The sequence below is a fragment of the Cygnus olor genome, chromosome 4 (genome assembly GCF_009769625.2).
Source record: "Cygnus olor isolate bCygOlo1 chromosome 4, bCygOlo1.pri.v2, whole genome shotgun sequence".
NCBI classification, from domain to species: domain Eukaryota; kingdom Metazoa; phylum Chordata; class Aves; order Anseriformes; family Anatidae; genus Cygnus; species Cygnus olor.
In genome coordinates, this window is record NC_049172.1 from 34,558,175 (window position 1) to 34,571,435 (window position 13,261).

General features: G+C 36.6%; 1 protein-coding gene across 1 annotated transcript in view; it reads right to left on the reverse strand.

Annotated features, from left to right (window-relative positions):
- The window catches only part of ARHGAP10 (Rho GTPase activating protein 10), a 143,773-nt gene that overhangs the window by 71,010 nt on the left and 59,502 nt on the right, over positions 1-13,261 (reverse strand). The window contains exons 6-11 of the mRNA XM_040554767.1: positions 13,036-13,146; positions 11,028-11,132; positions 6,655-6,784; positions 4,901-5,007; positions 3,229-3,323; positions 7-88 (exon numbers count right to left, since the gene is read on the reverse strand). Coding sequence (XP_040410701.1) covers positions 7-88; positions 3,229-3,323; positions 4,901-5,007; positions 6,655-6,784; positions 11,028-11,132; positions 13,036-13,146 — 630 coding nt within the window. The remainder of the gene's footprint in view (positions 1-6; positions 89-3,228; positions 3,324-4,900; positions 5,008-6,654; positions 6,785-11,027; positions 11,133-13,035; positions 13,147-13,261) is intronic.

Here is a 13,261-nt window from a genome sequence, read left to right on the forward strand (position 1 = left end):
ACTTACAGCTTCTTTTCCATCCAAGGCTTCCATCCACAGCTTCCTGTCTTCCTCAGAAAACGCCTGCATGGTCACAGGAACTCCAGGCCTGCAACCACACAGAGTAACTGCATTCACCAGCAACTAAAACATGGTCTTGTCAAACTCCACTTCCAAGTGCACTCAAAAGCTCATTGTCCTAAAGTCTAGGGTTTTGCTTAATTACTGAACACTGCTCCTCATTGAAATAAAAGGAATAGAAATGATGCACACAGTAGGAAATAGAGAGGATAGAAAGGAAAAGGAAAGTGAATGTAATCTCCAAACTATTTATTTAAAACAGCTCATTGTTGATAGCTTGTTGATTCTAACGCTTGCTGAGAGTTACTGAGCTTTCTGAATTCTGAACAGACTTGCTCTTGTGTTGCTGTGCTATTACACAGGGGGAAAAAAGTAACAAATTCAACTTTAAAGCACTAACTTTAAAGCACTAACTGACTATAGTTTTCCAGTAATTATTTTATCAAAATAATCAAGTCTTAATGCAGCATGTCCTTAACAAAACTCTAGTGTTATAACTTTCCTAACAAGCAACATGGACAACCATGGGACATAGGGATTATTGAACAGAGATTAACAAAAATCTACTTTGTATTTATATAATAGGAAAAGAAAAGGAGCAATTGTGTGCTTCAACATAATGTACAAAGCAAGGAGAGTTAAAAGCAGAATAGGTTGTTTGGGTAATTATTTTTTCTGCAAATTTAGAAAAATCATTATATTCAGCCTGCCAATATTTTGGACAAATATGTAAATCTCATTACATAGAGACAGATAGAAATTCAGAATTAATTCACAACATTCTCTACATTCTCTCTCTCCCTCTCTCTTTTTCATATTAAACCTATCTTCCAGTAGCAAGATAGGGAAATAGCTGTAGGGAGAAATGGTTTCAAAAATCATGGCATAGAGAAAAACAGAACAAATTCCACTTTTACTTCAAAACTGTAACAGTCTACACAGTTTATATGTTTACAACCAGAGACGTTTCTAGTTCATTTTCTCATTGCCAAAAAAAAAAAATCAAAATTTTATCAAAGTTACTCTCATAACTCTTGTATACTTTCTTTTCAGTAAAATTTTAACCATCACGGTATCAAAGATTATCACCTTGAGGCAATACATTAAACTCAGTATATGCTTCACAAAATATTATTTGTCATCAAATTAAAGTCAAAAGAGACAAAGCCTTTTCTCTTTCTTTTCCTGTATTAGTATAATGCTCTTTCTTTATCATCATTAGACAGGAGACCCCTGCTGTCTCTTTTCTAAGATTTAAACTTCTCTACATTTGCTCATTTAGAAGGAAAAAATAATTTTGGCTTTCTTTTAAAAAGAAAAATCTGTAAACATTCAGCTAGCAGATCCAAGCAAACTATGCTCGTCACTTAAAAGGCTGAACATTTGCTACTGAAAAGTTCTTCCTAAAATTATCCCGTCTTCCCTCCTTCCAAAGCACAGGAACAAAGAAAACCCCGTGGCCAGCCGTCGATCTATACATTACTTTATAACTTGGACAAGCTGAGGGATAAGTGTGTCCTGAACCGATACCAAGGAAACGAGCTAATGGCCTGCAGCATGGAACTAATCTCCATGGGAACATCTCAGTATTACACACATATATTATTAAAAGAAAAATGTGTGATATCAAGGTCACAGTGGACTACTTGTGTCTATTATATCTAGACAGAAAGATGGATTGTATTTTTCCCACTTTTACGAGAACAGAATGAAAAATTGTTTTGCGGGATCAAGGAAGCACTGCTATCCATCCATCTCTGTTCGACTCCAGATACCAGAACTCTAGAGAGGACATACTGAGGGGGATCAACTGACATTTCTTGTGGTACTTTTCCAGTGACTATCAGACTCAGTTTGGAATCTGGTTTCCATACTGATCAGTACACTGACCCAAGAGGAGTTATGTCAAGGGCTTAAATCTCTACTCCATTTCCTAACATCTGGACGGTGTTGGAACAGTTAAACCACATCCCCATCAAATCACAACTGCAAGTTCAGACTCCTGCTGTAAACAAAAACAGAGCTGTAAATGGTACCTTGTTATCTCCCACATATGCTGAAAGTTTTCAGATGCAGTGGTAGTTTTGCATTCCTTCACCCATTGTTTGCTACAGAAACAGGCATGCCTTAGGCAAGCTGGCCTGACTGGCCTCACCAGCCAAGCACAGCATCTGACTGAAGACTGGGCATGTGCCTGTGAGCATTATCACAGACAGATCTGCAGCACCAGACACCACAGGATAGAAGGGCCTGGCAACATTGACCACAACACATTTTAAGTGAGTGGCATTACGAATTTGATGGGGAAAAAAAGCTGTAAACCTGAAGATCCGTTACATCATAAAATGGAATGCAACTAATTGCTATAAGGAAATGTGTTGGGTAAAAACAGCTCAAAAGGGGTGAATGCAAACTCAGCAAGACTTCATCAACTTATATCTCGCATTTAACGCACCAAAAGAACATGGCCTTACCACAATGCTATTTAACTGCAGTGCCCTATTAGGTTGGATTATCTCACCTTCATAAATGAAGGAAGACTACAATGCTGATGGAAAAGCAATATTCATCATATTTTAAGATCCTTTTAGCAAAATTTATAAATAAGCAATTCTTCTCTTTTGAAATAAAGCAACAGAATGGTAGTGTTTCAAAAAGGCAGCAGCAACAACATTCAAAATGCATTACATTACTAAACCAGCCACAAAAAGCTTCAAAATCCAAATGATTTTATTTCCAATCTGAGAATCCAGCATAAACCATCAGCAACATGACACTTTTGGAAAGCAGGCTTGTGATACAATATGGTCAAGACTGTATGAATTATCCACTGTGATCATAGTTTTTCACTACAGCTATGTGTACTGTAAGTTAAGCCACATTAATTCACTACAACAACAGTAATTAACAACAGTTTATTTTTTTCTATGCTTTTCTTTTATGTGGTACCTCGGACAATGTCTACTTTTCAGGTTAGATCCTCACTGCTTCTGCTACACACAGCTGAGGTAAAATGCAGTAAGCTACAACAGTGGCTTGCAAGCTCCTCCAGTTAACCATTTCCCACTGGAAGCTTGAATGATCATTTAACAAAAAAAAAAAAAAAAAAAAAAAAAAAAAAAAAAAAAAAAAAAAACCCATACTTTATAGTGTGTTTCATAAGCTTACCTGTCTGAAGCTTCTAAGTCAAAACAGAATCTCCTGTCAATAGTATCTATATTTCTTTTGGTACAATACGTAAGGATGAAGAGTTCCTCATCACCCTGTTAAGGCAGGAATACCAAAAAAAAAGTATGATGAATTTACATTAAAATCATGACAAAAGCTTTACTGAAAACTGATACTTGCAAAAAAATGCACTCAGGGTTGCCATTCAGGTCACTACACAACAGTGCATAAATTCCATGGCCATTTAGGGGACATAAATGAAAAAATATAACGTTGATTTTAGCTGGCACTTTACAATGTGACACAGCATCACAGTAATTTAAACTAACAAAAACATTTTGTTAGAAAAGTTTTGCATGTAACAATATAAGCACACATTGAGTGTGAGAGACTTTCATTCTCCTCTTTTATGCCAAACACAGCAATCTCCATATTAAAGGCTACTGTTATAGTAACTAGAACAAAGTGTTCTTTACTCTCTGGAATCTGCCTTACAGACCCAGTCCTTTCTTCAAGACCAACCAACACTAGGATTGTATTTTACCCTTAAGAATTGAGAAATGAAACAAATAAATTCTTCTGTGAATGCCACATCAGTTGTATCAGTTTTAATTAGGATTAATTGTACATTTTAATTATTTTTGTCTTATTCAGCATCTCCAGAGGCAGGAGGTGAATGAAGGAATAATTGCACTGATATCTTTTAATACAGCAAAAAGGGCTTCCTAAGTGTTTTAGAAGGCCAAATACTTACACACATACTTTATTAACTAACATTGCTTACTACAGTTAGAGTAAATCAGGATTAAAAAAAATCGTAAAGTATTGATATGATTAAGGAAGCCAACTACCACCCATTTTCAGTACAGCAGGTATTCTGGTGCTTTTGAAAGATTATTCCCAATTCAATATATTTGTAAATATACACAGCCCTCAAACTATGAAAGCCATCTTCCACTAATGGGATATAACACCTAGATAAAATTTGAACAATGTGACTTCTATCCAAATCTGAAGATAGGGCAGGGTGCTACATTTATAGGAATACTGACTTGAGCATTATTTTCAATCTTCACATATCTTTTTTCCTTGCAACAAAATGCATTTCATACATATTAATACATTAATTTAATACTTCATCTCTGAAGGTGCTGAGTGCCTTTAACTCCCAACTATTTCAATACAAATAAAAGCCATTCAAAGATAAACAGAGTCTTGGGTCTTGAATATTTCAGATGCTATCAAAGATACCTAAAATTACATTCAGTTGTCAGTACATTCCTATTTAATAGGAATATAATTTCCAGGCCCTCTTCTAGTACTTACATCCACGAAAGAAAAATCTGACTAGAGAGTGTAAGAAAGAATTTTTTTAATCTATTGTATTTTCTTAATTTATACTTTAACAAGTTAAACACTTCACAGATAAAGCAGTGCATGTTAACTGTGTCATGTTGTCTGGTCTTCTAAAAGCAAGCAATTGAAAAGTCTGCAGAAAGCTTATCTATTAAGCCATTCCATTACTTTATGTTCATACCCTTAAATGGCAAACTGAATTGCATGAAGAAAGAGGACAAAGAGGGGCAGGGAGGTGGAGAGGGAAAAGACTTGACACATCTTATCTGACACATCCGCTCATCTTGATAAGAGTAGAATACAAAAATATACTTACAGCTTTCCCTCCTGATCTGTGTTCAAATGGGATCATGGTGAACTTCTTTGTCTCTTTCCTGTATGTGCAATAGTGCTTCACCCAACTGGAACCAAAGGGAGCAGGCCCTACATAAATGGAAGCACTAAGTATTATCTACTATTTCCAATTTGTGTTTCCTCCTCTTGCTATCCGAAAGGTTACTTAGAAGCCCTATTTAACTCCTAAGAATGAAGTGTTTAAAACAATGTAATGAACTAAGAGCATTATACAAAGTAAAGCAAATGCTAAGTGGTAATTACTATTCTAAAAATTGATATATGTTATATTACATATTTACGCATAATGACCAATGGAAAGAATTACCGCTATATATCTTTACCTCAGATACAGACAAAACCATTTTTTCCCAAGAAAATAAATATCCCTAGGAAACTGAAAAGCAGAACATGGAAATCTAGTTTCACACTTGATAACTTGAAGCTAAATAACTGCAGATTAATGCACCTATGTTATAAGCACCACATTATCTACTGATTATGGTCTGACTACATTTTCTGACACCAAAACTCACTCCTAACTATTCAACAGTACACACCCTACATTGGATACAAAGATCAGCCTACTGCATACACTATAATTTGTACCATAATGTTGACTATTAAAACTTGGATTCTGACCCTCTGTTATCTCCTCACTTCTATTAATTTACCTAAAAAAAATAAAAATTAAAGAGGCCTGCAAAGGAATCCTCTTTTGATGTGTTCTGCCCTGAAGCATCAGGGAAAATCGTCATGACTCACTTAAGCTGACAGCGGATTTCACTGATCCTGAAACTAGAAGGTCTCACTGCCCTGCTCCTCCCCAACTCAGTTTCAGACATACCCACCTCTTCAGAATCCTTCCAGCTCATTCTAAAGCTCATGATGACTAAGGCCAGTGAAATGATCTCGTACCATATCTGTTTTTCTTATTTTTACTACTGGTTGTTTAAAATCTTATTTCTAACACTGTAATACTAATGATTCCACCAAAAATGTTGTAGTCTTCTATTTGTGAGATGTTTTACAGAAGTCCTTACCTAAACAATACAATTAAACATCATAAAAGTAAAATCTCTCCCCAAAATAAGCTAACAAACTTTCTATAACAACACATATCCAACAAACATGGCTTACACAAAATGTTTAAAACAACAAACAAACAGATTTTATGGTTATTTCTTGAGAAGTAAGAGCTCTGCATCTTATTTGGCCTTTTTACTACAATGAGAAGAATTTTTAATTGTTCAAAGTACTGACATGATGTGTGACATCTTCACAGGAAGATTTTCAACACTAGCTACCTAGCATATAACCTGGTTTATTTAGCCCTGGGATTACAACCAGGCGATGAAAGCATATTACTGAACCAAGGAAATGACAGTCAATTTCATCATACTAAACTGATAAGGCCTGATTTTCAGAGACTAATTTGACAACTCATGTTGTTGCTGTCTGACAACAAACGTCTGACAACTCTAGGGGAGGTCATTACTAAGGCATTAAAAATAAAATCAAATAAAACTTACTTGAATTCAGTCAATCCTTGCTTAAAACTGTCACGCTTTTACCATGTTTATTTTGTCACCTAAAGTAATGCTGCCATTACAGACTCGGAACATTTATTCAGATGACTATTTAACAAGCTATAAGTTGTCTTCATGCTATCTGTAGATATAAGCCTTGCCTGCATGCGCATTATGTCCACTATAGGAATACAAAAATGTATCTTACTTTTTTCCTGTACGTAGAGATAGCCTTCCATTGTGAAGTGATTTGCTCTTTTATGTTCCTGAGGATTTCTTCTGATCTTGTTCATGAGCTCCTCTACCTCTGACCTTGTTCCTTCAAAACGATTTCGCGTCTAAAACAAGATGGCAAAAACCCACCAGTAAAGGGAGCAGAAGAAAAACTTATTCTTTATGGCAGATAGCAGTTACAGTAACTATTATTTATAAAATGAGAAAATGATAGAAGGCCATTTTAGGATGATCAGTGCACAATTTCCATACACTTTTACTCTTCAAATTTTCTGATAACACTCAAAATTAAAGTGTCTTTTAGACATTAATTGTTGTAACTGGAAAGCACAGAAAAACAGCCAGAGTAGATTTCTAAAACAACGCGTTGACCTGTTCAGAAAGAATTGAAATACTGAATGACTTTGGATTTAAAAACTGAAGTTTCCTAAGCGAAATATTACTGCAAATGTTGGCTCAATTCATGAGATCCTTACTTGTTATCAGGAAGGAAAGGATTCTCTGTGGTTATTGAGAAAAACGTGACAAGAAGGTCACCAACAATTTATATACATTGAGGCCATTCACATGCCAAATGTTTTGGTCACGTAAAGGCTGAATCATGCAAAACAAATATGCATGCATTTAAAGAAAAAAAAAATCAAAGTCCAGATGATTATTATTGCTGGGTGCCACTCCCTTTAAAATTTTAAGCAGTAGCAAGAGAAATATTTATTAAAATACTAGTTTTGTTTTTTTTAAAAAAAAAAAAAAGCAGAAAGCAACCACACCATCCATAAAGTATACAATAGAACTAAACAAAATAACAGAGTAGCTCACACCTGACACAAGAAAATCTTCAGTTCAGTCTGAAAACCACTGACAATTGGCCAATGAGCAAATACCAAAACAGGCACAGTAATAGTTTTTTCCACATACCCACTTATCCAAATTGCACAAACTGAAAACATATACTCAAGCTGGTATTTTGCCCAGTTGGTTACGTGCATTTTGAGGAAAGCACATACTTCCAGATGCATGCTTATATGCCTTGTTGCTTTTTGAAAGCACCTTTATTTTGCTGAAAATGGATCAGCTTTTGAAAATGATGCCTTACTTCGACTTTTCATGAAAAGCATGCGGTTGCACACACAGACAAATACATCAGGAATATAAACAGGTATCCATTCTTGTACCTAGACAGCTAACAGTATGTGCCTGGCTGGTCATCTGTACGTGCAAACTCTAGATTCATGCTTGGAAGGAGTTTACTGATGGGCACAAATAGAGTCCATGCAAGCTGATCAGAGCAGCCACACATACCCATATGTTTTAGAGACAAAAGCTACAGATACTCTTTTTAGTGATGTCTAAGAACAACTGCCTTCTTACCTGCAGGCAAAACAACTGGTCTGAACCCACCCCACATCCATAGTCTCAGTCTCAGGTCACATCTGCTCACAAATTTATGAGTCGGACCCCACACAAATTAATTTCCAAGGCTCCAAACAATTTTCAGAGTTCTTTTTCATAATTCCCCAGAAGAGCTGCAATAAAAACTACACTCTCTCTACCCAAGGCAAAGGCAAAAGCTGATTGTGACAAACTATTCATATCTATAGCTTACTGGCTGAGCACTGATTGCTCCTAGATGTTTTAAACGATTCTGCTAGGACCTTTTTCTGTGTTAGCTGTGCGGCGATCACAAATCCATGTGCGCGACATGCACCCTGGGAACAGTGGGAAGAAATACCGCAGGCTCCTGAAGGCTCAAAAAAAATTCCAGCTGGTGCTTCTCTCTACCCCTTTCCTCCATCTAACCTCTCTTTCAAAGCTCCCTCCTGCCCAAGAGTCACACAGAGAGCACTGAACTCACTTAAGAGCACTGAATTACAGATGTGAGTCAGATCACAAACAGCACAGATAGTGGTGGTTTCACACTTATATGTAGGGCAACCTGCTACTGACAGGAAAGGGATGCTGTTTCAACACCATCTTCCTATCTTCCTTTGTATCGTGACAAAGCTGAGTTTAACCAGGAGAATATTAGAACTGCTCCATCAGCAAAGCTATGTCCTCCTCTTCCCTAGGAAGCCACAGCTTGTTTGCAGGTCAGGAGAGAAATCATCAAGGCTGCAATGATCCATGCATTGGGCTGGGCACAGAACTGAGATAACAATAGAAAAGCCCCGGTTGCACTTAGCAAGCAAGGGTTGAGGGAGCACAGGGAATAGAGTTAGACATGCAAAACTACCACAAGAGAGTAAGATTATTTGTTGGAAGAATTGACTTATTGGAGCTTGGGATAAAATCTGGGTTTTCTCTTTTTCTTTCCTCCTTTTTTGGGAAGACAGGGTCTGGGGCATGGTATGGAGAGAAAATCACCAATGTAATTCTTAAAGTAAAGATGACCTGAATGAAAAGAAAGGCTAAGAGGATGGGAAGATATGAACTGTAGCAGACCAGAGAGCAGACACATGTAAAATGTGTCTGTCAAGATGAACAGTGGACATCCTTATACTACATACAGAGGTATGTAGCTCCAAACTATTACAGAAAAGAAGGAACAGGACCCTGTGGAGCTGAAAGGTTTGGGGAATGGTTGTTAAAGGTCCACTTGAACTTTCATGGAACAATATATATAGGGGGTCTTTCTCTTAGGACAGTAAGCTAGGTAGAGACCTGTTTTTAGAAGCTTTCCTAAACTTCCACAGCATTAATGCATGATCAATAATTTGGTTTCTCAGGAAATGGTAGAACACAGATGAAAGCCTAGACTTAGATCTCACATTTGAGATACAAAGTACTTTATATCTACCTGAAACAAACTGCTACTCTGAACTCTCACCCCACCCAGTTGCTTCCAAAAACATAGACAAGTAAGGAAATTTCAGCGGCAAACTTTCTAGTACAGAAAAAGAATCAAAGTGTACTCATCAGCTTTTCTTCCCCAGATTAGAGCGCAATTATTCGTGGTCACCCCCTTGAATTAAATTACTACAGCTATGCTGAGAAGTCTCAAATCACTGTTCACATACAGCTAGGCTCTCTGTACTGAATCCTGTACCCTTGTATTTCTAACCTGTCAATCCGCTGTCCTGCTAGCAGCTCAGCTGTATAACAGCCAAGACCTGGTTCATTTTTCCTTTGTGATGTTTTCTTTATCTTCAATACAGCAGGGAATGCTGCATGTCCTCATGATCTTTGCAAACTCATTTTTTTATTCTCCTCTTACTTCAGAGGGTTGTTAAGCCTTACATTCTTTCTCTCTATTGTGTTTTGAAATCCAGGTTGTTCTTTCTATCTATTCATAAAACTTTAGCTGTGAGGCTCAATCTCTTCTGGATTTCCTGGGGCACACTGTAATACCATGCGGTTGATTGAAAATGCATCTGTTGAGATTAGCTTTCTTTTTCTTCATCACTTCTTCAGACTATGTCTCTGGCTCTTTTCCATCTACAATCTGAAATCCAGCTCTTCAATACTGTATCATAGCTTCCCTCTCGCATTCTACTTCTTGCTTGTCTTGAACCAGCTCCCCTCTACCAACTGCCATTGTGTGCTATTCCTTATTCCATTAAGTGAAGCACACAGAAGCAGCAAGTTTGTCCTGAAGTTTCTCCCAGGAAATCTGACTTCTGTTGAAGTTACTACTATTTAGTTCCCCTACCCAAACGAAACAACAGCTCTAAGGAAACATGAAGGCTTAGACGTATGGAAAGAAAATGACAAGAATGGTATCGTGACACATGAATCATGTTGCTGTGTATTACAATAAGCTCAGTCTTCTCTTCTACTTTCCTGTCTCCCTACTATCTGCTAGTTAAGCAATTTCTAAAATTAGTCTGCAGCCTCCTGGAAGTGTCTTAATTCCAGGTGCCCTTGGAGATTAACAAAACATATGCACTATCATGAATTGCTTGTTTGCAGCAAGGTACATGATTTATTTGCTATCAAAAGGCCTTTAGCACAGCAGTGTTCATTTTGAGCAAGTTTTATTCTTTAACAAATCTCATTGAAGAAAACAGACCAATTGAGTAGTGATTCTGCCAATCCCATTGCTTCAGCCTGTCACAGTGGTTGCTGCACTCTCACTCCTGAGCTAACACCAATAGTCTCCTTATACAGTTCTGCACCACAAACCAACAGGGATGTAGCTGTTTTTGAGAGGTGTATTACAAACCACGAAATGAGAACTCACGGGAAGCAGCAGTGATTTGTTCAGTGATGTGGTTGGTTAGCCAGAAGATGGCATTATATCCTCGAAGTTCACAAGCAATGGACTAACACGATGAGGAAAGTTTTGGCAACACAAATATTTTCTGGCAAAAAGTCTTTTAAGAGGCATAAATGTCAATCACAACTTACATTTTGTATATTTATCTGCAGGGCCATTTTGTAATGACTGAAGTCTTTAGCAAGTTCATATCCCTGATGATAGAAAGTGAACAAACCCTGAAAAAATGATAGCACCTGAAACACAAAAAAAAAGACTTATCAGAATGTAAAACTTCATTTACCCAAATGATTGCTGCATGTAGTCTTTTACAGAAAGATCAGAGATGACAATTACTTTTTTTTAAACATAGGTATTCAGAACTTGTGGACATTGCTGGAACTATTTGGATCTATATGTTCTGTTATGTATACATGAATTCTTGGGTGGTCCTATCCCTGGAATTTCACAACTGATCTCCATTTTAAATTTGACTGTAAGCAATGTATATTACCTATCTTCCAGTCTTCCCTATGTCATGTTTTCCATCAGCTGCTCTGATACCATTGATGTCTGGAATAAATTTGTGCACAAGGTGATAAAGATCTTTGTCTTTTAGTTACTATTTCGCTCCCTTCTAATGACCACATTAAGATGATTTTCGTAGCAGAATTAATGGGTTTGAGTGAAAGAAGGTCTCCCTGCAGCAGCTTTACTCATCGCTGCGCCCAGACCTGACACTCTCTTAGAACCATAACGTGATTGTATTGCAGTTTCTGACTTCCGTGTTTTAATTTAAGAAAAGAATGACTGCATTCTGTATTGCAAACTGCATGAGGGTGCAGCAGTGCCTACCTCTCCTGTTTAGTTCAGGTAGTTGGAAAGAACAGTGACACAAACAACAACTCTCTTTATTATAGAGAACAAATCAAAGGATGTATTTAATGAAGTCTTAAGTCACATACAAATAAATCATTTTCACAAATGCATGACTGGTTTCTTGTTTGTTTTTAAAGCATTAAGTAGGGAAACAGTGATAAGAATCTGGAACTAAATCTCAGTTTACTAGTGAAAATTTCAAATACAAATTGAATAACTTAAAGTTTAACCCCATCCAGAGAGTTTTCTGAAAAAAGTGAAATTAAGTGGTTGAAAACAAAAAATGAATTGAAAACGAAATTTTACCATTCCTTGAACAACGTTAAAATATTTAAAGCAATTTATTCCCTCTTAAGGATTTTATTTCAACAATTTTTCATATAGAAATAAGATATATTAAAATCTATAGCTCTCATTAATTCCATAATGAGCAGTTACTTTGATTAGGTCATTTGGGACTTTTTATTATTGTTTTAAAATAATTTTATCAGAATAAATGGAGAGACTTGACCGAAAAACACACAATGCAAGTGAATGGAAATCAGTTCTACAATCCATCCTCCCTTTATCTATATATTACACTTATTGTTCTCTTGGTACTTTATAAAGTTGCATTTATCTTACAAAGCTAATTCACATTTCAGGAAATTTTTAGTAAGCTCTTCTCAGAGGCTCAGTAAGTCTTGTCAGCACATGTATGATTTTCACTGAACTCCAGTGGAACCCCTTGATTTGTGCATAGATTGAACTCCATTTGAAGTCAAACATTACAAACTACCTGATACTGAGCTTTTTAGTCAGAAGCACCCTTTTAGTGTAGAAGCGTAGGTATAAATTAACAGGCCTCTAAGTGAAACCTTCAACTTGGAAAAAAAAATCCTTACATTAGTCAAGAATAACATTTCAGTTGTTAAAAAATATTTTTTTTAAAAATGCAAAAAGAAGACTGAACCTATCATCACTCTTTTGAATCCTCTATTCTAACCTACACCATAAAATAAGGTGTGTTTTTTTTTCAATACTGCACAAGATTTCACATTTTCTGGAAGTCAATGTCAATGGATCTAAATCAATTGTGATAATTGAAATAAGGTTTGAGCTGCTTGGTTAAGTGTGTCTGTATTAAGAATTTGCACAGATGTAGCAAGACTGCTTTAAATTCTGTTAAGTCCCACAATTGCATACATCTTCTCAGAAAACAGCTCCTTGGCCTTTGTCCAACTGCATGCTTTCTCCATCCATTATGGGTAAACAGGGTAGACTGAATTCACTGGTACTTACAGGTTCCACACATTCAAACTTCTTCCGTTCCTGAATCTCTTGCAACTTGCATACATATTCAAGGGACAGCTCATAGAAGTGTTTTCTATTCTGCTCCACTTGGCTATCTGCCTACAAACAGAATATAGCTAATGAAGTTTCAAAGACATTTTGCAGACAGCTTCAAACTGACACAAGTATTGCATACAAATGGCAAGTGATAACTTAACTTGTTCCAGACCAGGAT